The sequence below is a fragment of the Taeniopygia guttata genome, chromosome 4, assembly GCF_048771995.1.
Source record: "Taeniopygia guttata chromosome 4, bTaeGut7.mat, whole genome shotgun sequence".
Taxonomy (NCBI): domain Eukaryota; kingdom Metazoa; phylum Chordata; class Aves; order Passeriformes; family Estrildidae; genus Taeniopygia; species Taeniopygia guttata.
In genome coordinates, this window is record NC_133028.1 from 37,468,893 (window position 1) to 37,492,762 (window position 23,870).

At 35.8% G+C, this 23,870-nt stretch overlaps 1 protein-coding gene across 12 annotated transcripts in view; it reads right to left on the minus strand.

Annotated features, from left to right (window-relative positions):
- PALLD (palladin, cytoskeletal associated protein) overlaps positions 1-23,870 on the minus strand; it is a 189,836-nt gene that overhangs the window by 88,981 nt on the left and 76,985 nt on the right. For 10 of the 12 annotated variants that reach the window (XM_012573473.5, XM_012573475.5, XM_002186714.7 and 7 more), the window contains 2 exons: positions 19,863-19,982; positions 18,738-19,050 (listed from right to left, as the gene is read on the minus strand). In XM_012573473.5, the coding sequence (XP_012428927.5) occupies positions 18,738-19,050; positions 19,863-19,982 (433 nt within the window). The remainder of the gene's footprint in view (positions 1-18,737; positions 19,051-19,862; positions 19,983-23,870) is intronic. The other 2 variants (XM_030271386.4, XM_072928412.1) reach the window with 1 other exon arrangement.

The following is a 23,870-nucleotide window of genomic DNA, read 5'->3' on the forward strand; positions in this document are numbered from 1 at the left end:
TCCAAATGAGCTAGCTTTCTCTCATACTTTTCTGAAGCCTAGGGTGAAACTCACAGAGTATAAATTAGTTGCAGGTGTTTCTTTGGAGTCTGATTTTCTAGGATACTTCTTACTGCAGCTTTATCTTTTCAGTTACTAAACCTTAAGGGACTGTAAATCCTCAATGAGAAATAAAAATCAGCAATGTAAGGAGCAGATGAACTCACGGATAAAAATCCTGGGACAGAAATCCTTACTCTTAAACTAAAAGCCATTGATACGGCACTGTCATGAAAAAGAAAAATTAAAACAGCAGAACAGAAAAACCCAAGAGCAACAATAATGCTTCTTCCAGTAGAATTAGTGAGCAGGAGACCATAATTTCTGGAATGGCAGGAGTTCTGAAGTCACAGCTTCACACAGAGATGTTTAAAGATGTCACTGTTATTCAGAACCCACTGCCCACTACCACCCTAGAGCCAGCACAAGCATTTATGTAGCGCTCTGCTGCATTTACTGCTTTTCACCTGGCATGGCACCCTGGGCTACTCTTTATCTGATCCAAGCAAAGAAGATCCATGGAACCAGCCTAGCAGAAGGAAAGCCAGAACAGGGTGATGGCAGCTTTGACTTACTTTGTTGGAAGCGCATACATGAGACTACAGGCTAAACTAATCCTCTCACATCTTTCTGTACTGGTATGCTGAAAGTAGGCCAAAGCAGAAGAGGCCTCCTGGAATGCGTATCACTAACATTATCTATTACTGAGAATCCATTAAAAAGACTATGAAAGAAAAAGCAATATAAGCTACAAAAGACTAGAAATATTTCATACTCCCATCCATCTAAGAAAACTATGTTTGCTACAACAAGTTTAAAATACCTCCTTCACTTACTATGACTGACTTGCTCTGAAATTATTCTTAGCATTATAAGTTCTTTGAAAGATCACAGCTGTACAGTACACAGTAAAAACATTATTCAAACAGAGTATTTTTTCTAAGGTTTCCATGGAGTATTTGTGGGTCATTTGGTTATTACAACCACCCACTAAAAACAGTAACCCAAAGTATGTAATTAATTGGTCTAGAAACAACTGCTCTCTTTCCTCTTTCCCAGAGAACCTTTGCAGTGATTTGGAGTTAACCTGCCTTGTTTTGGCAGGCTGTCTCTGACTGAGCTGAACAAACCAGTTCTAAAGAGTCAGCTTCACTGTACCTGAAACATCTGGCATTTTGGTAAAACAAGAGCATATCAAATGTAGTTTGCATTTAGAGCTACAGATTTTTTGTTTCATTTAAAAACAGTCACATATAAAAATAACCTTGCAACTATATACTGCCAAGAAACTCAAATTGTAAATGCACTATCACTGTTTTACATTTTCTGTGATGCTTTAGCAGTCTTATTTTGTCATAAATAATGCTTATCTGCATATATAAGTTGACTTACATACAAAGTTGACTCCAGTTCCAGCAAGCTTAGATTAGATACCCAAAACCTGACTTCTAAGAGATTGTGTGAACTCTGCATGAAGACTGACCTCGAAATGACCATGTGAAATGAGCCTCACCAGTGAGACGCATATTCTATCTGCCCCTCTGGAGAGATAGTGGGTTGCTCAGATTTGCTTCTGAAAGACAACGATGTAGAGAAGACAGTTGTAGACACAGTTCTTGGCCATCACAGCGAAGAGAAAAAGATCCAGTCTTAATAAGTTTGAATCTGCGAAGACTTAGAAGCACACAACAGCCTAATACTCTTGGAGTAGCAATATGCTGTATCTATTCCACCAATAAACATCGAACTAGCTTGAGGGATGCCTCTTCAGCACAACTGTCAAATAAGGAAAAATCAAGAGCAACAGCCGAAAAACCCTTACCAAAACTAAAATGAATGCAGAAGTATTTTCCAGGTAAACACCAGAAAATCAAAAGTGAACTCACCTTTAGCACACCTTATGCCTAGTGCAATGACTATCACACACAGTTTCTAAATTGGAGAGATTGAGGTTTCCTTTTGAGTACTGCAAAATATTTTTAACTAAAGGAATCTTCAAAAAGAATTATCATAGGAATACACACACATGTACACTACTACCCAGTATCATAACCATAGATCTAATCCAATTACATTTTAGATAATTTTTATACGTAGGAGGGAGGATGTGATAACCCTATTGCTTCCACATTCTACAAGCTGTGTGTAACATCATTGCTCTGAGGGCTGGTAAGGAGCACAGCTGGATTCTTCTCCAAGCAGCGCAAGACTAAATAATCTTTTGGGAGCTTAGAACTTACAGAAATTTACAATGTTTTGCAAACGTTCAAAAGAGATAAAATGATTAGTATCTGAAAAACCCATTCTCCTTACTTTCATATTAATATATACAGATAATTTCAAAGGTCTTGTAGAAGTCTACACCTTAAAAAAAAAAAAAAGAAAATAAAAAGTATTATTTACTTGTATCAAACAAGAACAAAAGCCATCGGAATTTTTGCCTAAATTAAGCTACAATATTACTGGGTTTTTAGATCTCTTTCCAAGAATCTCCATATACATAGGATATTAAGTAGATACTCCAGTAAATCCAAAGAAAATCAGAGTCAAGTCATTGCAAATTAAAATGGGGGTCTGGAAGTTTATGGTTTTGATATTTGTGAAGTTTACATCCATTACTAAAACAAAATTTACAAAAATACCTTTGGCTTCTCAAAATTGTTTTGGCATTTATATCAGATGTTTTATGTTTATAATACTTCTTTCTCATTTTAGAGAGCATATTTCTCTCATTCATTTTTTCTGAAGTTTTAGTGAAAAACCTTCCTTCTAACCACAAATTAAAGCTGTAAAATACTTGGGCCAAAAACCAACTGCTTTCTGACAGCTTATGAGAAAGCTGTCCATATTAGAAAGAGATTCTAATTTATGGAGGATAGTTGGTGGTATAAAGCAATAACTAGAACTGATTACGATGTTTAAAAGTATATGGATTCCCACACAAATAAGAGCAAACGGGTACAGAGTACCCACAGAACTTGTGCTTATTTTCCACAAGGTTAACAACCAATAGCCAACATCCAAAGCTGACAGTTACTGTCTGCAATATGGACTCTTAAAAAAGTTATTCTGTCCTTAAATAACGCTGTACTGCATTTTCTGTTGGCAAAAAGTTACTGTTTTTTTCTGAAACATTCCATGGGTGAGTAAACATGAAATATACAAGTGGTATGCAATAAATTGAGTATAAACAGCTATTTCCTATCCCTAATATTTCCTTTAATAAGTTACATTTATGTTGTCCAAATCCCCAATCATTGATTTCACAATGTTTTCACTAAAATCATACTCATACTTATCTGTTATTACATATTAACCTCTATCTGAAAGCTTTACAGAATATCATTATTCACAGCACTACTTCTAAATGTTTGAGTTCAAATAATGCTTGGTCAGGCTTGGCAATCCAGTGCTTGCTCTTTCACTCTTTTAGTATAAAATGGGATTTAGATGTGACTTCAGCAGGGGTTCTTAACATGTGCATGCTTTTTCAGAAGAATTAATCTTTCAAAACTGTTCTTTTTGTCCTCATTTTTGTCATAAAAGATATACTATATCAAGATTTATTACAGAGAGGTAAATATTTTCTGAGAATTTACTTCTATGCCATTACTAATACCAGTATTAGTAGTATAAGAAGTAAAAGAATAGTAAAAGAATATAAAAACCACATTTATGTACCTCACATTTTACCAGAAAATTAGGTTTTTTTCAGGTATAAAATCTTATGGATTGCTGAATGAATATTTTCAATATTTTCCCAGAAAAACTGAAGGATGATTTGTGAAATTATCATTTGTTATAGTAACTTGAAAGTTTGCTATTTATTCTGAATTGTCCTTATCTCATTTTGGAAACAATGCCATCATTTATTTAATGGCTTAAATTGATGTCTATTGTTAGAAACACCATTTCAGTAAGCTACAATCTCTTTCTTTCTCTCAATTTACATAATATTATACATTTCTTAAATAAGGGTTAACATTGCCTTGCTTTAGTAAGGCTGGTTCTCTGGAATGAATCAGAGAGACTTGTTTAGAAAAGGATTTGACATGCATGCTCTGTCCTGGTCAGAACTGGCAGAACGAACCTCTTATAAAAAGCCAGCTACATCAAAGCCTCAGAAGCTCATCCACTTGTATATTTAGCTTACTAAAACAAAATCAAACCAAACCCCTTTTCTTGGTCCTTTGGCTACTTTTGATGAACTATACTTTATGTCCCATAGCATTTCTTGCAGATAGTTCAGTTAGTTACCAAGCAAAACATATATGAGTGTGTATTTTCTCTAAGTTCGCATACTCATATTCAAAAGCATGTCTTAAATCTAAAGTTTCCAGCATTTTGAGTTTCAGTTTGACAAATTTACGTAAAGCAATTAGATGCCCTAAACAAAGATGACTGAATTCTGTCTTTCACAATTTTGTGTCTAGTAACTTTCTAGTAATTTTTCTCATTCTGGCACTAGAACAACACACAGCAAAGCTATTTAGAGATGCCTTCACTGTATTCTTTTTAAAACTTACAGAGAGAATTGGGAGGATATTAAAAATATTTCTTTATCAATCAGCACAGAACATTACTCTGTTTTGGGTAACTTCTATCCCTGACTCAGGTTAAACTGAAATGCTTTCCTGAAAGTCACATATGATTTTTTCTAATGAAATAATCCTGTCATTTGTATATTGATAACTTGTTAGAAATTCATGTGCATCAAGGATAAAACAATTGTTCTATAATGGTCCTAGATTTCTTCACAACCATCTTCTCTCCACAGAGAGAAGCAGAGAGTCTTAAATGAGGTTTTAATAGCCACATTATAGGAAGATTCTTATAAAAAATGGAATCTGCTGCCAGATACTGCCTACAACAACGTGATAGCAAACAACAGGGAAATTTGAACAAAAAATTGCTTGTTTATAAATGTCATGGGAGATGGACATGCAATATTCTGAGTGAAAGAAAAATCTGGACTATTCATCGTTTTATAGTTTTTACACAGAATCATTAGAATTTAACTAATCACCTTAGCCATGAGAATACCATGGAATAACTTAAATAACTGCTGATAATTCAGCAGCATCTGTAATACCCTGCTTTAGCTGTTTCAACACTTACCAAGAGAAGAGCTGTTTCCCTCCAGTTTTCCTCATTCTCAGACTATTGTGAGAACAATATTTACTACTTCCACTAGGGTGACTTTATGAAGCTTGTATTCCCAGCTGACTGTTCTGTTTATGCTGGATTTTACATTCTGCAGCTTTAAGACAGGTTCTGAGAGCAAAGGGGAAAAAGAAGTGCACAGTTTGTTTGCACAAACTGCACTTGCTTTCCTGCATTGTCCTTTATGGACTATATTGTTTACAGCACAGACAGCAAGAGAGAGCGCTCCTTCGCTTTTAGTTAGTGTTTTTTAGTTAGCTGAGGCCAGAAGTTTTTTTGAACTGTTCAACTATTGTTCAATCCGAGAAGACCAGGACTATCAACTGGGGGGGGGGCCCCAAGCTGCACTGTGGTTGGGGCCTGAGCCCTGGAGAGACTGGAAGAGAGCCAAGCTACACCCCATGAAAAGGACTCTCTCTGAATTTGCCATCTCCTCAAAATAATGAAAAGTTCCATTGTTTAGTATTACTCATTTTTTTCATGTTTGTGAGTACTTTGCTTGTTAAATAAACAGTTTTTTCCACTTGTCTCCAAATAAATCTTTCCCAAACCAATGAGAAAAAAGTGCCGCTTGAATTTGCTTTCCAAAAAAACCCCATTAAAAAATTTCCTCCCAGATTTGCCCTAAACCAAGACAAATACTTTTTGGTGCCCAGTGTGTGGCTTGAGAAAATGGAAAAAACCTTTACTGATTGCATTTTAGTTTCATTTACTCTGTAGTGGGATAAAGCAGTCAGTAGCTATGTTGCTTAAATTCATAATGTCTTTCTGGGTGAAAGCCTTTCCTGGTCCCTAGGCTTTTTAAAAGTTTTAATACCTTTCTGGTCCCTAAACTTATTTTCTTATGTGGAGATAGCTCCAATATTGTCCCTAACATGAAGCTTTTACAATAGAGGGGCACGGATTTGGGTTGCTATTGTGCTGAGCATAGTAATAATGGTTTATAAGAAATTTTAAAAGGTACTGCAGTTTCCTCAAGATATGTATGGTTTATGGTTTCTTCGTTCTACCTTCCGTCCTAGTTCCAATAGCATAATTTGGGCATTTTATTGTAATTGCACCCAAAATATTAGAAGAGGAGCAGGGAATGAGGCTTTTCAGCCTTTCCTTTCCTTGCCTTCTTCTGCCTTGAACCTGTCACATCACTTTTTGATAATGTTCAATTTCACCTGGATGTTAAAGAGACCATTTTCTTGGTATTTTATCTAATAAGATTCTTCTATATCGTTTGCAACTTGTCTAAAATGAGGGATAATATGCCCAGAAGAGCTCATGAAATACCAGACCCAGGCATGGACCCAAGCATAAATAACTGTTGAGTGGCGTGGAGAATGGGAGGCTATGGGCCAAACTCTGACAGAATTTTCTGACCCTATAACCTGAGACTTCCACGTGAACAAATACAGAACTCAGCTGAAATGGGAAAATATCTGAAAGAAAAGTGCTCTAATAAAAAAAAGCTAGTTGCAATAAGCATGCCATATGCTTATAACATGCTGCTAAATACTGTAGGGCAGCAGATAGAGGCAGGGGGGCAGGGAGATAAATCAGCAGCTACCCCAGTCACTCAGGCTGCAGCTAAACCAGAGAGTGAGCCTAAGCCCGAAGCTAAACCCAACCATGAGCCTCAATCAACAGCTGCTGCTCCTACCACAAGATGTGGGAAACACAACCAAAACTGATCGGCCCATGGATGATGATGATCCAGGGGAAGGACCCTCCAAGCCAACTCCAGCAACTGATCAAAATCAGAAGTCATATTGAGTCCTTTGCCCTGAAGGACGTTAGTGGCCTAAAAAAGGATTACACTCAATGATCTGGTGAATCTGTAATTAATTGGTTAATCCATCTTTGATATGCTGCAGGCGAGGGTACAATTCTGGATAATACTGAAGAGAGGCATTTGGGATCCCCGTCACATAATCTGATTATAGATCAAGGAATGATGAGGGGGGCTAACCCTCACAATCTCTGAGCATGGATCTTAAGAAGTGTGAGACAAAGATATCTATGTACAAACGTTCTTTGTATGCAGCAACTACCACTTCATGATGTAATGAAATGATGATATATGTTTGGGGAACATAAAATTCAAAAATTTGTATGTGTAGCCTTCTGCAATAAAACACATTATTGCAACATCAGTCAATTATGAAGCCCTATGAGCTAGTGATATAAAACTTCAAATTCTGCTGTGCCTCTTGTCTTTCTACTGTAAGAGAGAAATATTCACATAAGAAAAATAAACTAGACAGAGCAAAAGTATCAGCATCAGCATCGAAACTGCAGAGTCCTGTCTCAGGGACCTTCACATTTGTACCATGCTGTTTTTAATTAAGTTAGCAAATCTTTGTCTTTCATTTACACAAGCACATAGAAGGGAAAAAAGAGAACATAATATTTACCTGTACTACAGCAATAGCAGGTAGTAAATAGCATTTGTAAATCTGGACATTTATAAAGGCTTTTTTTGCCCCCACCCCCCGAATATTTTGTTTTGACTCTGTATGCAGGACATACAGTCGCCTGCTGTGACATATCATCAAATTCTTCTGTGACTTTAATAAAGCAAGGAGAAGGCTCATTACATAATCCCAATGGCTGTGGGTGCTAAAAGGATGCTTCTGCACATTGAGTATTTTTTACACACATTTCTAGGGTGTTTGCTCATAACCAGCATAATGTTATGTGTTTTAGTGGAAGCTGAAGGCACACAGCTCTGCCTTCAGGGGCTGACTTGGCAACTTCACTCAGACAAGAATTTACTAGATAAAAAAGTCTGGAAATATCACTAAAGTCCATTTTAGACTGTGTTGAGAGTTAAGTAAACATGATTAGCAAGGGAACTAAAAGGGTAGTTGTGAATTTCTACTTCTGACAGAAAACACTGCTTATCTTACATTACTTTAGGGAGGAAGAGTTAATTCCCAGTGAGCATTATAAAAGTAAACAAAAGTTGAAATGTATCCAAAACTCAGAATTCTAAGCAATTTCTGAGTAACATCTAAGTCAATATAACTATTTCCCTAAGTATTTTAAATACTACAGATATTAATTAAAAAAAAAAGACAAAATGAAGCACTTCAGAGGACTTCACACTTCTGTATAATATCCAATGACAATTTTATCCTGTAAGCAGTTATGAAAATTCATGAATTTTAAAGATGGAATTAATATGCATGTTGGAGCAATTAGTTGTCAGAAAATAAAATCGGACTTTTACAGTAATATCTCTGATTTTACATAGTTTGAATATTTAATTATAAAATAAAAATAATTTTTCACAAAAGTGACAACAGAAAATGTTACTAGTGAATTCTGGAAGATAGAAAAAAAATATGCCTCCATCCTTTAGGTAAAATCAGAAGCAAACTGCTCCAATAAAGCTGTTGTCACTTGTGACTGCTTGAGTTTTCTCTCTGTGAGTATTAACAGGTCAGTTTCTCAAAGGAAGGGTGCTATCTACCAGACATTAAACTTTCCCTAATCTACAACAGCAGCAACCCATTCCATTATGCTTTACCTTTTGCAATATACTGTTGATGCATCAATTTATTCACCTATCAGGGAGAACATGCTGCTACTAAACCACAAAATTGCTTTCTTTGACCAGATCACCACTTGCATACCTATTGCTATTGAAACCTGGAGAGAGAGATTCTGCAGATATACAAGGTTTTATTTTATCTAATAAGCTTCTTCTATATAGTTTGCAACTTGTCTAAAATGAGGGATAATATGTCCAGAAGAGCTGGACACAATTCCTATCATATCAAGCTGAACTAGCAAGAGGTGGCATTCAAGTACTCTGAATGCAGGTTCTCATTAGGACTCTATAGGCTTTATGCGTAGTAAGCTTACTTCCCTCATTCTCTTCCAAACTGAAAAAAATAATAACATTGCACTGCTTGCCAGCACAAATAAAAACCAAAGAAATCCTTAGTTTAAGAAATCATTTACAGGGGGAAATTAAAAAGGAAACAGGTACAGATAGGAATGGTGAAAAAATGCCAAAGGACTTGCACAATGCATTTACTGGCAAGGTACTTTATGAAAGTCCAGGAGATAAACATAGATAAATTGCCATAAGATTAGCACCTGTTAAAGTTTGGCACATACACTGCATACACACAACACTATAGAATAGCATTTACTTCCAGGTTCCATGTCAGTCTCTAACACCGACAGAATAAGCAGAAAATTATATAATGAGAAAGTATCCTTCTGCAATCAGTGAGAAATTTAAAATATTATCCCATATACCACTTGCAGGTTCAAATATGTTTCTAATATTTTTCTACTTTATTTAGATATTACTTTATTTAGATATATTTAAAACTAGAACCAAGGTTTGGCATATTAAACTCACATCTGCCACATTCACAAATTATTATCAGTTTATAATTTGCATGGCAGGTCATTGGTTAAAATAGCTGGTTTATCAATAAGAAAATACGTTGCCCAGTAATTGATGAAATAGTAAGTGCAGGTATACTTTTGTGTGGGTACATTGATATTCTATCCATTTCTGCATTCAGTGGAGAGGAAATTCTGCTTTTACCAAAATTTTAATTCCTACATGTCAGTTCCAAGAAGGCAGTAGAGTTTATAGAGCTATATGATGGTTTTCATATTAGAAAGCTGTAATGGATTATAAGCAATTCCAAAGCTACATGTGTCATAGTCTGTTATTTTACAGTTTGTTCTTCTGTAGTATGTTTTAATTTTCCTTGTTATAATCTTGTCATGGTTCATTCTATGTACCCCATTTGGCTTCCCTAATGGCTCAGTCCTGAGTTGTTTACCACAGTTTTCCCCATAAAAATGTATGTCAATCCACCTGTATACCTCCCTTGTTCCCTTGTCTTACCCCCGTCTGTCAAAGACAGCACACTCCTTTGGTTCTGGAATGTTCCCTGTCTCTCATCCCTTCCTCAAAGCAGAATTGGGTTGTGAGGTTTGCTCCCTCCCCGTGTTGGCTTCTATTGGGGAGCTCTTACCTGCATTTCTAGAAAACTAAATACAGGGCCTTGTAATGTCAATTTAATTAAAGCAAACCATTTAATATTACAAAGAATTTATCAGTTCTGAAAAGTAATTTTCCATAGTGTCTTTAATGAAACCTTTTAAATCAGAATTTTCACATTAAAAATTTAGGCTTCTACCCTGTCTTTCTGACCCACTGAGAACTTAAGCTATTTGATCTTCATTTTATCTGTCAGGACCATGCAAGTATTTAAGTCCTTCAAGCAGGAAAATGAATACAGCTAATTATTTTTCTTACTAAATACACTGCAGAGTTTGGCAAGGATACCTAAAGGCCTGCCACGAGGTAACAGGCAGGAATTCTAGAACATTCCAGATATCAACCAAGTAAGGTTTTAATGAGTTTGTTTTTTGTTTTTTGGGTTTTTTTTTTGACAAACACTAAATATATATAATGTATTATCAAAAGGTAAGAAACTGATTATATTTCTAGTAAACAACTGTTCTATTTGATACTAAAGCCAACCCTTCACCATCCCCTGGAGGCACTTCCTACACCAGTGGTGCAATTATTGTGTGTAAATACAGCTATCCTGGCCTTTTGGGGTCAAAAAGCCTTCCCTATGACTAATTTCAAAACAAATACTGAGCTTGTCCTCTGCAGCCAAATTCCAGACTTGTGCTTCCAATTTGATGTTTTTTACAGGATATAAACAAGGCCTCTGAAAGCATGTCTCTTACATGGTGTCAGTGTTCTAGAAAGTATCAATTTATTTCCTTGACAGATATCTACTCAAGCAACACTGCTCCCTCCGCTGGATAAGCCTTTTCCATTCCTACTTCCATAAAAGTTCTAAGAGACCAATAAGGCTTCTTAAGACAAGAATAAGGCTGACAGAGCGGGACCTAAAGCACTTGCTCGATTCTTAGGTCTTCTTTGCTATATTTAGTTACCTCTATTTAATTCTGTTTATGACAGAAAAAATAGCATATAGAAATTCTGTAACTAAGTTTCATAGCATGCACACTGAACCAGAAAAAAGCAAATGCCACTGAGTTCCAAGCTCTTATTTTCGTCACCAGAAAACATTTCGTAACACAGAAAATTTAAACACATTTTAAATAAACTGTGTTTAAGTAAACGCAAGATATAATGGCAGGTATACCTGAGAACAAGCATGAAAAATTGAAATGGCATACAAGAAAAACTTAGTAGTACAATCACAGATGAAAGAAGCATGGAAACCATCAGACAATTGCATCACTTTCATAAAAAAATCTGGCATATGTTAGGAGGGAACATAAAAATAATAAAATCAAGTAGCTATATAACTACGGGAGTTTATGATTAAGCTTCATGAGCTAGCACCCTGTCCAGCAAGTCTCCTTACTCAAGGATGGGTTCACACTTCTGCAGAGCTTTTTTTAAAGCATGGGCATGACCAACTGCAGGTAGACAGGTAGATCTAATTGTAGCTGGTTTCTATGACAGGGTAAATTCCAAGAACAAATTTATTAAAGAGTAGGCACTGGGAGTGTGAGGGTAGCCAGCATGTGAACTTCTGTTTAACAAGCTGAGCTCGTGTTTAGATACTTTTTTGGCTATATATTAAAAAGCATGCAGCAAATTAGCTATTCAGAAGTTATCCTTGCTAAAAACATCCTAAATTACCTTTTAAAAAAATTATTTCTTCAAGGAAGGACTAGCAAAACAATTACTAATCAGTCCTCATATTGTTGAAGATTTCCAGCTGAAGCTTTGAAATCACATTCAAACATAATAACTATTTAACCCAACTGCAATTCACATAACTATGCTTGTCTATCATAGAGAACTGTAGTGTCCATAATACTTTGAAGTTCATGTTATCAAAAGGAACTTTATCTATCCAGATTCTACCAAACACATTTTCCAAAGAAAATGAGGACTGGCAGAACAAGCTTTGGCCAGTTCCTCTCTCTGTCTCATAAACTGATATTGGTTGATCTTTTATTTCAATTTGTTGACTAATTGAACATCATAAAAGGTATTGTCAAAACCTGTACAAAAGGAACAAGCAAATTTTCTAAAATAAATACTGCATTTTTTAATATTAATCAATTTCCATGTCATATCTCAGTCAAGTAAGGATTTCCAGTCTCTCATTTTGGATTAGAATACTAAGTGCTGTATGCAGAAGTTTTTTTAAATTTCTCAACAGACCTGGGTGCCAAAGGAAGTGTTAGTGCAATCTTCTGTTGTATTAGTTGCAAACTCTTCGCCTGAATCAGATAGGACCTTTCTCTAGGAAGTCGCTCAGAAGGCAAAAATGACAGATACGCTATTATTGAGACTTTAAAATTTAGTTTTTCCTGAAAACCAAATCCAAAATTATGAACAACTTCTGTTTTAGTTTTTCAGCTTTATCTTCTATTTTCTACAGTTGGAGTGAGCAGTCCTGGCAAATGGGTTTAGCTGCATCAAGATAGAGTAAACAAAGGTGGTTCAAAACAAAAACTATATCCCTTCTCATCCACCTTTCTTCTCATAACCAGCATAAGATGATATATTTACTATTTCAAAGTTATATGTAGACTGGATATTTACATGGTCAGGGGTGAAAGAATACCAAGGGAAATGTGGCTGCATGCCATATTCAAAGCCATGTAAAAATTAAGTACATATGATGATTAGACTGCAAGGATTAGCATGCAGGGAAGCATTTAATCATTTTGTTTGAGATTTCTATCCTGTGATACCAAGAGAATCCTTGAATATTTCTGCAGGATCTCCCAGTCCAAAAGCATACTGAGAACCTCTCAGAAAATGCTGCATTCTAGAACTGACCTTTCCTTCAATTTCCTTTTGCTTGATAATTTCCAAGTATTAAATCCGCTCAGTTATTTAGGTGAGAAGGAAACAAACAAACAAAATTAACAGAAATGTTTCATTTCAATGCTTTTAGTTCATTATTATCGAAAAACTATCCATAAACTATTTGCAGATGAATAGTACAACTCTTCCTGCTGTATTTTCTGGTTCAAAGGTGCATCATAAACTGTTGGCATAGTATTCTACTCAACCTTGTTACACAAAAAACCAAATTGCATTATTTACATAATCCACCCCCCACCCCCAACATTTGCTATCCTTTTCTTAGTAAAAAAGCCCATTCTTGGTACTTTGAGGAGCTGGTGGTGTTAGTAACAAAGGTGTGAGAGAGGCAACAGAGCCATAAAGGCAGAAAGGAGAGGGAGAACACTCTTGGAGGCACTAAAGATTTTACAAGTTTAAAGCATGTATTTAACCAAAAGCTTAAAATGCACAGGCTCAAGCAAGTGGCTGAACTTGTGCACTTGTAGCCCAGAAGACAAACCATATCCTAGGCAGCACCAAAAGAAGCATGACCAGCAGCTTGAGGAAGCTCACTCTCCCTCTCCTACCTCCTCTTGTGAGCCCTCACCTGCAGTGCTGCCTCCAGCTCTGGGTCCCCAACATAAGACAGACATGGACCTGTTTGAACAAGTTCAGAGAAGGCCATGAAGATGCTCAGAGGGCTGAAGCACCTCTCCTGTGAAGGTGGGCTGAGACAGCCAGGTTGCTCAGGCTGGAGAAGAAAAGGTTCTGGGGAGACCTTAGAGCAGCCTTTCCAGCACCTCAGGGGGGCCTGTGGAAGTCTGGAGCAGATAGGACATATAGGAATGATAATGATAGGACAAAGAGTATTGTCTTTAAACTGAAAGAGGGAAGGTTTACATTAGATATTGGGAAGAAATTCTTTACTGTGAGGGTGATGAGACACTGGAAAAGGTTGTCCAGATAAGCTGTTCATGCACTATCCCTTGAAGCATTCAAGGCCAGACTGGATGGGGCTTTGAGCAGCCTGGTGTCGTGGAAGGTGTCCCTGCCCATTCCAGCAGGAGTGGCACTAGATAATCCTTAAGGGTCCTTCCAACTGAAACCGATCAATGATTCTATTTATTTCCCTCATGTCCCTGCTTGTCCTATAAACTAGATTACTTTCAGTGTTAAAGTACACATCTGAAAAAATACCAAAATTCTGTGTGCATACCATGACGGTGGCACAAACAGTATATGTATTTTGTGACTGTTTCAAAAATATTTGACTTTTCTGGTTAAAAGACTGATTAGCTTTTATGTAGGCAGGATGTACACTTAAGTGTCTCCACCTACTTGGGTCAGAAAAAATCAGTGCCAAAAGAAGAAAAAAACTAAAAAATAAATGTATCACCTTTAACCTCTCTTGTTTTTCAATCTATTGTTAGTAAGGTATTCAGACTTCAATTGCTGCAGATTTTAAAAGGCTTAAAGTTCATTTGTGATTACCCTTTGACACTATGTTAACAAAGACAGAAGCAAAAAGGAAATTTCTCAGCAATAACTGCCTCTGGTTTTGGGTCATGCTATTCCTTGATCTGAAATAGGCAATGAAATGTGACTTTCAACCTATTTTTCATAATATTTCCTATTTCCTCTCTTCTGTCTTCCAGTGGTCTCAGAGATTTTCACACTGATCCAAGATCACAAAAACAACTAATGCTTTGTTTTAAAATTACTGTTATCTACCGCATTCAATCCACAGGTGTACCAAAAGAAATTATAACACTTCATATTCCTTTTCACGATTAGCAACTTTTACATAAGAAATGAATCTGAGAAAATGGGGAAAAATCCTATTTCTTAGTATATTCTCCAATAAAGCCTTCTCTATTTTCATATATTATTTGTTATTATTAAATTATAAACCCTAGTCCAAGTGCCTGTTGATCACTGAATTGGAAATGCTTCACAAAACTTTTCCTTGTTTTAACTCAATTTCTGTTAAAAAATATATTGGTATAGTGCGAGAGGAAAAAACATTACAAATGAAACACCAATGCATTAATTGTGAAAACAGATGCAGAAAATACTCTGGACTTGTACTATTATTGAGGGATTAACCTTATGTGTAGTTATCCCGCTTTACATTTTAGCAAATTTAGTTAGCATTAGTTATTTCCACTACAGTAGAAAATATGTGTAGATCAAAGTTTAATTGAGGGTAGGCTTTAACGGCAAGATAAAGATCCAAAGGTCCTTATCAACCTTGAAAGAGCAGAGTAGATGAAACAAAAGAAATGGATATGGATAGACCTTTGCTCATGAATGTAAAGCTACGTGAATCATTGAACTGTTGCCTATTCTCACTTATTATTTTTCTATCCAGCTCTTCTCAATGTATTCTAAAAAGGTGCTTACTGTTTGCAGATATCAAACACAATTATAATGGATATAATAAACTCTCTTTAAGCTTACACTCTTTGTGGTCATTGTATATGACAGACTTGGATAACCCTCCAACACAAAGAGGCTGGACATGAGACAACTGCAGAGAAGCTCTCCGGTCAGGTGTTAGAGTTCAAGACAGTCAGGAAGCTCTGGCACCACACTGTCGTTACACCGAGTCTCTGAACTTTGAAATGCTGGCTTGTTACAAAGCCAACAAACATCACACAGGTACATCCAGTAACCATATGAACACCATCTTTTTTCTCTTACTGTTTTAACAGACTCATGGAAAAGTAACAGTGATACCAAGCCACTTAAATGGAAATTCTTCATTTGAAACCATAGACATGTTATATAAAGTCCTCCAGGACAGCCTTGTGTGTTTTTTGCAGACATTCACACTGAGGATTATAAGTATAAGGCTCATACACAGATTTCAAACTAAAATTACTATTAACATAATTTGCCCGATTTTGAGAGATGCAAAATATCTTAAGATAACACACATTGCTGGGGATCTTCTGAAACTCATCTGTGCATTACAGCATTGTGGGCCAAAAAGTCCAAGGCACAGTAATAGTTCAACCTCCTCAAATAGGTCACTGCAGCAGACATCAGAATCACAGAAATCAAGGCTTTTTGTCTCAGTTCAACAGCCCTTTCACTCTACAGAAACTCATGTTGCAAAAAAACCAGCATGAAATATTGTGCCTTTTAAACATATTTAGAATTATTGTCTTCTAGATTTCACTTTAGCAAAATATCTGGTGTTGACTATTCCTAATTAATTCTCTATATATTTTTCCCAGTTTAATATTGTCATATTAAACTCTTTTAAATTTTCTTAGCATCACACTGAAGCAACAACTAATGATGCCTTAAGTATAATTAAAGTGTCTGTAACCACAGCCTGAATGTTTTTTAGGACTTTAAAAACACTTTTCAAGCCTGAAAACACCTACAGAACTCTCTATAGCATGTCCACTCTTGCATTAGATTGAATTGTGATAACTCATTATTTATAGGTGCTGGTTACAGCTACATTGCCAAGATGCAAATTTATTTCATACTGCAAGAAGGTATTCAATCTCTCCCTCTTGTTAAATTAAAAATAATAATAAAGAACATAAAACCAAAACTACCCTATCATTCCCAAACTCTTTGCAATTACTTTCAGTGTTGGCTGAAGAAACTGTTTTCAGACAGTTCAGAGATAAACCTCTTAAGTAATTTATAATTTATTATAAACTCAAAAACAAAATACTATTTTGGAAATTTAAAACCAGTCTTCCTGAAAAATTAACCTATTAATGATTTTCAGAAGCTTAAAGCTCTCTCCATAGTTAACAATTTATTAGTTTAAATAACTTTTAAAAAAGGTTATAAGTGTGCTTGCTCTTATTCACTGCTAGTATGTGCTGATTCTGTCATCTAATACTCTACAGACAGATACAATTCCATAGATGAGTTATTTTCAAGAGATATCATTCTTACAGTTGAGAGAGCTACTTTACTACTCAGCTAATTTTAATGTCATTATTTTGTTCACTTTTACTAAGGAAGCAGTTTTCCAAATATTGAAAGCTGATTTCAAGTCTCTGCAGTCAAGCATTTCTTTTTCTCCTCTTGTTGGCACCTTTTCCCTTCCTTATGCTATCACTGTGCTTGGGAGCAAAATACTTGGCTGAGGAGAAGGCAAGATTTCAATTTCTGACAGCAGCACAGATGTATACAGCCTTTGACCGAGCAAAACATGTATCTTGACTGCAGTCAAGATCAGTCTCTTGTGCATCAAGTGTTGTTAATTTCAAAATATAGGAATCAAGAGTAATTACACAAGGGATTCCAAGGTCATCAATTTGGACATCAGTAACTGAAGGGACTTTTGCAATATCATCCCTCTCACGTTTCTGTGTTTTATGTTGTCTGTGTTTAACAACAAAACAAATTTTGCAGACATAGCAGTGAACGTTATACAATGAAGTCTTTTACACCACATTCTTTCCCTTATCTCAGGCAACCTTGCGTCTGGGAAAGAAAGCTCTGGAGTGAAATTTCTTTTTTACTGCTCTGCTGGAGACACTATCTCCTTTCTTCACAAGTGGTTCTTGCCACAGATATGTATGCTGGGTACAGGACCACCTGGCTTTCTCCATATCACATATCATCTGCAAGTTGCCATCCTCGGCAGCCTCCCTCACATACATGCAACCACCACCATATATACTGTTACTTCACTACTCTGTCGTTCTAGTTCTTCACTCCTCATTCCCTTGTACAGTTGCCAGAGACTGCTTAGAATGACAAAGAGCAACTGAAAGAAAAAGTGGTGAGAGTGTAAAGGGAATACTGTTGGCTTGCTGCCTCAAATGTGTTTTTGTGCATTTAAATTCAAACATGAGTGCTAAAATAACAGCATTTTTATATTTTGCAAGTTTTATGTGAAAACATGGAATAAAGCAAATGTCCTAGATAAGCTTTAAGACCATGTTTCATGCTTCTTCTTAAACACATTTTTATAATTTACATATCCTTCCAACTATTGATGCAAATGAAATAAAGTAGCATTTTAGTTCATCACATTCCAAATATTCTTGAGGGAGATGGAAAAGAGGAGTCTGTGCAATGTTAAAATCAAACTATGAGTTAACAGGGAGCATAATATTGCTTATGCATAATGTATCACCATTAACAAAAGGTAAAAATGTTACTGTAACTTTTTTTACCACTCATTTCTCTGTCCTTTCCTAGCGTTTTGCCTTCTCAGATTTTTAGCTATAAGAGAGCTATTTTAATCTGGCTGAAAGCAGAGCGAGAGATATGTTATACATAAACATAAGAAATAATAAAAAAATTACACACCTGAATATCCACTGACTACACAAACCCAAGCACATGCAGAAGAAAAATACCTAACCAGTGCTGAAAGAGAAATGGCATCCAAAAATCTCAGGGCACTATGATCTTTAGGTATGGTGACTAGGGAAAAAAAGGCACGGAGCAACATCCACTACAGTATTTCTCTATTTGTGACTTCATCTTCAACCTCTCTAAAGGCATTGGGATACAGAATGCACTTCCCTTTGATGTAGCATTACGTGAAGGAAACAAATGTCTCCTGTATTCAGCTCTTTGGCACATAAATCACAGCAGCAGCAAGACTGTTCAAGGAACAGGCACCGTGACTGTCCATTTGTCTAATGCTGAATCGCTTCAGGTAAAAAATTGCTGTCAACAAATATCAAGTTTATAGGAAACAAAAACACTCCAAAATACTCACAGCTTTGGTTTGGCAAGCACAGGTGGTGGTTCCTTTGTAGGTGAAAGCAAGACAGCTGGAGGTGGGATGGATTTATCACCATTTGGCTTGCTGTTAATCATTCCATTTACTCCATGAAGAGGATGAATGCCATTTGATTTTTCCTCAGATGTATTGAGCTGTGGTTGAAGGTCTATCACACCAGGTCTCACCTCAGTGTTGTTTGCTTGGTGGGTATCTGGAAGCTTCTTAGAAGGAAGCTCAAGAGAGCTAATTTCAACTGGAGAAAGTGGTGAGAAATGATGGAAATCATCACTAGAGCATTCCAAGTTGGCTAAAAGAAATCAAAAAGAATATCTCTTCAACAAGTCATAGACAAAGTACATGGTAAATACAAGGTGTATTTCCAGTTTTTAAAAGGTGAAATATCTTTGGTTTTATAAAGGTATTTTTCTAGTCTTCCTATTGATAATTTATGCTTCCTATTGATAATTTATGCTATTATTTAATTAGATATATGGATGGCTATTCATTTTCTGAGTGTGCCTCATGCAAAGACACAACTAGAAACCTTAGGGACTTCTCTAAATCTGTTTCAAGGAATCGAGACACTAACTGAGATTGACAAGTATGGACAACAGCTAAAACAGGATTTCCTCTTCCTGAAGTTTCAGGACCACTGAGGAACAAATAATTTAAAAATGCTGAAGAATGCATGTATACATGGCAAGTTTGCAATGGCAGCTGGGTTAGTGCATCCCATGACAATATATATGGAAACATATCACAAAACGAAACATATTATGTCACAGTGTTTTATTTTACAGAAGGCCACCTTTAGTAGCATAGTTTCATCTCTTTAATTTTGCCTCTGCTGCCATCTAGTCTTGAACCCTAATGCTTAAGATATGCCAGGCTTGTGGCGGAACTTTAAGAATGTATTTCTCATTAATAAAAATATTAAACTAGGAAATGAGCATAAGAAACATTCAGTTTGCTTTATATGAATGCACTGAGGTTGACAATCCCCATGTCTTACAGCAGCCATTTTCCACAAAGAAAGCAGACTGACAACCTCACAGGTAAATTAATTATGTAAGATTTATGACTAAAAGCTCCTCACTCCTCCTTCTCTTTGTCGCATACCTGAGCACACAGTTAGTTGTGCACTGCTTGTTACTGAACCATGTTCATTTGTTGCTGTGCAGGTGAAAATTCCTGAATCTTCAGGAAAGGTTTCTGCTATTACAAGTGTACATATCTCTTCTGGAAATAAACAGAAAAATAAAGTGCATCATAAACTATTTAAAGTACCATGTAGTGTTTTATGCACTGTATATTAAAAGGACAGAAAGTAGACTTTTACAAAGAAATACTGTGAGAACTGCAGATCTTCCAACATAAATGGCTTTAAGGAAAATAATTTTGCATCTGAAAAAAGTAAATTCATCAAGCTAAGTTTTCAAAACTGGCTTGAACAGTAATTTTGCAGATACAATTCTGTGCATTTTACACACTCAATGTTTTTTTAATGCAGGACAATACTAATTAATACAAATGAATGTAATGGTTTCCAGAAACAATTATCTTTGCAAGCTCTTTTTGTGTCTCTAAATAACACCATCAGTACAAATGTCACACAATTCTTTCTTTCTCTAATTTATTTTTCTGTATTTAATGCAACATTCATATCATATCCCATTTCCAGTAAAACTAGAAAACATTTTATCACCACTTCCAATTAGCTCTTCTGTATTTACTAAACAGAATTATTTATAAATATTCCCCTTATGCAGAGTTTGGGAAAATAATTTTTGTCACTGTCTACACAGCAGTGAGAATTGATACATTAAAAATATAATAAAAATCAGTATCCCCAAAACCTATTAGAATGCTGTGACAGACTGTAGCTGTTTTAAATTTGTTCATTCTACTTTGATAAGCCATGGTATAGGCTTTGATTATACCATGGCTTCTGTCTGAAAATTCGTGTGAAGTATATTAGGTTGAGTTTTGCAGTAACATTTACAAAATCAGTTTTATCCATTTATAATAGGCACACTTAACTGTTTAGGCATATTTTTTCCAGTTTCTTCTAAGAAGTCATTTTATTTTATCTCTACTTGTGTGGAACAGTTTTTTAAAGATGTCACAGTACAGATGATCTAAATAATCCTACTATTTACACTACAGATAAAATTTTATACATGAACAATGCTACATTACAGGTCTCCTCAAATAATTCAGAGTCGATTTTGTTTATGCTGATTTTTTAATCTCAAAAGCAAAGCAGAGAAATTTTATAATGTTCAGTTTAAATAAAAAAAAAAAAAGAAAAATGCATTTTGCAAGTTGGACACTTGCACATACTCCCATATATTATCACATAATCAGCTAAAAAAAGCATACCCTAAAATGAGGAAAAGTACTTTAGAATCTAATAACTTCCATATGAAAATTATTCTGTAGAAGAGGTTCAGTAAGGTCAACTTCACTTCTTATTGTTCAAATTGGAAAACATTTTCAAATAGTGGAATGACAGACCGCTGTCTCATTTAGACAGTTTACAAAAGAGTTATGAGTTTTTTCCAATTATAAATGACAATGAATCCAAAAGCTTCCTGTACTGGAAATCGGCTAAAAATGAATGACTGACTAAATATTTGGCTCAGAGTTGATTTTCAGAGAGCAGAACATGCCTTTGTTTTGGCATCGCAAACCAGTCATTCTGTGTAGCTGCAAGAATCACGTCTGGTAAGACTATAGCATGTTGGATCTTATCTAACACAGATGAAGATTAATGACTCATGAAAGGTCTTATCAGGAAAGTAATGGGTAACACAAGCTAGTTTTTGAACTACTGAGATCAGGTTTTTTTAGAGCCTTGGTGTGTCATAAGCAGTGGAAGCTGTATTGTTAACCACACGTGCGTACTCCTGGACTGAACTGACCCTGGGGATGTAACCTTATACAGGCAGCATTCTAGTTTCCTGTTCATTTAACAGCAGAATGCTGAAAGCTGGGTCTTTCAGGACTGCAAAAGAAGATCACTCCACCAGGCTGAGAACTGCTCTTTGAAAGAGGGCAAAGGCAATATAAAACATAGCAACAAGCAGAAGTCCTGTTTTTCAAACAGCAGAGCTAATTAATGCATAACATTCTTGCAGCTTTTTAAATTTATAAAATTATCACAGTAGAAGAGCCAATCTTCACTCTTCAGTGACAAAAGAATTCTAATGGATTCTACAATTATGTGCTTTGCTTACTGTTGAGGCATATTTTAAAATTATATATGGTAGATTGCAGAAATTCCTGTAAAAAGTTTCAGAGTAATTTAATGATGGAAATAATCAGAGATTAAAATTTAGTCTTTTCAACCAGACAAACAAACTGCAACACATTTGTGATCAATCATGAGAAAACTGGCTAAACTGAACACATGAAAATCCTAAGAACAAATCAAAAGGCAGCTTAGGCAAAAAGCACATGTGAACAACACATTGCCATCTTCTTTATTGATTTTCCTCCTCCAAGCCAAGAATCACTCACCTCCAGGTCCTTGCTAAAAGGCTTACTACTGTGGAACAGATAGAAATGAAATAGTAATTTGGCAAAAGAAAGGTTCTTTCAAGATTTCCATAATACACTCTGGATACACTCAGTGTTCTGAGTATTTTTCTACCTTTACATCCTGACTTATGTAATTATTTTACTTTCTGGTACTGTGCTAAGCAGAATCAGAAGATTTAAGGGAAATAATGTCTGTTCTACTTCCTGACGTTCATCAGCTGACAAATAACTTCATCACAGAAATGTGTTCCAGAAAGCAGCTCTGAAATGCTGTTCTCAGGGCCTTAAAACATATTTAACACTTGACTAAATGAATACAAAAGCATTTTGTTCACTGAAACATGTAAAATGCTTAGGCATGCAAGTACTTGACCATTTTGTCAGTTATTTAGAAAGAAAGATTACATTTTACACAGCAATTATTTCCCTTTATGGCTCATGAGTCCATCAGGAAGAATAAACTTTGGTAAGAGAGAAAACTATTGTATTTTAGTAAATTTTATCACTGGAATATGTTTCCTTCAGAATGTTTCTCTGTATTTCATTAAAGGTAGAGCAGTACTTATATCTGCAACTTCATTTCTGAATGTGACCATTAACTTCCTCCACTGTAATGCACACACAGTTGGGGAAATAAGTACAGTCCCTTGCTGGTAGTTGTTCATTCCCATGCAATGAAAGATCAATTTCCAGAGCTGTAGGTTCAAAGCCCTAAGTTTTCTGATACACAGAGACAGTGGTTTCCTGGTAAAAATCCAACAAAACAGAACTCTGCCAGCTTGTACACAACCTGTGTCTTATTCTCCTGCATACTCCACAAGTGTTTAACTCCAGTTAAACTCAAAACAATAGGCCCATCAGGTTACTTCTCATCTAGGCATCTGTGCATTTTTTATATAAAGAGAATAGAGAAGAGTGAAAATAGAGAAGAATATGCACAGTAGCATAATAAATGGTAGTATAGCAGACCTGTAGATGCCTTAGCTTGCAATAACATAACAAAAAATTTATTAAATTTGCCTGTTTCTGATGATCACTATTGCATATAGCTTTATCCAGTCAGACAGCTGTTCTGGATAATTTAATAGACTTTATGTCACTCAAGGACTGAACAGTTAATTTTTCAGAAGATGCACAAGACTGACTATGTTTGACACTTAAAAAAGACTGGTGAGAAAGCTGAACAACAGTAAATGAGATTGTGAGCAATAAAATTTAGTTTTAGGGTGGAGAGCCTAGGTTACACAATATGTAATCAATAACCAAGATGTCTGCTATCTAGCCAGATTGGGTACAATAAATATCAAATGGTACACTGCTATGGCAACAAAAATTTAGCCCCTAAAACATTGTTCAGGTTTGAGGAGAAATTAATCCATTTATCACTGTCAAGGAAAAGTTTATGCTAAAGCTTGCCCTAAGGCATTTATGATACTGTAGGTGCCTAAGCCACCTAGTTCGAAGTTAAGTTAGGTGTATGCATCAAGGCTGGAATGAATGCATTCAGCAACATAGCTGTGAATATTACTGCATTCCAAAAAGCTTTAAATGTTTACAGTTGGACAGGAATGACAATGTTTTGTT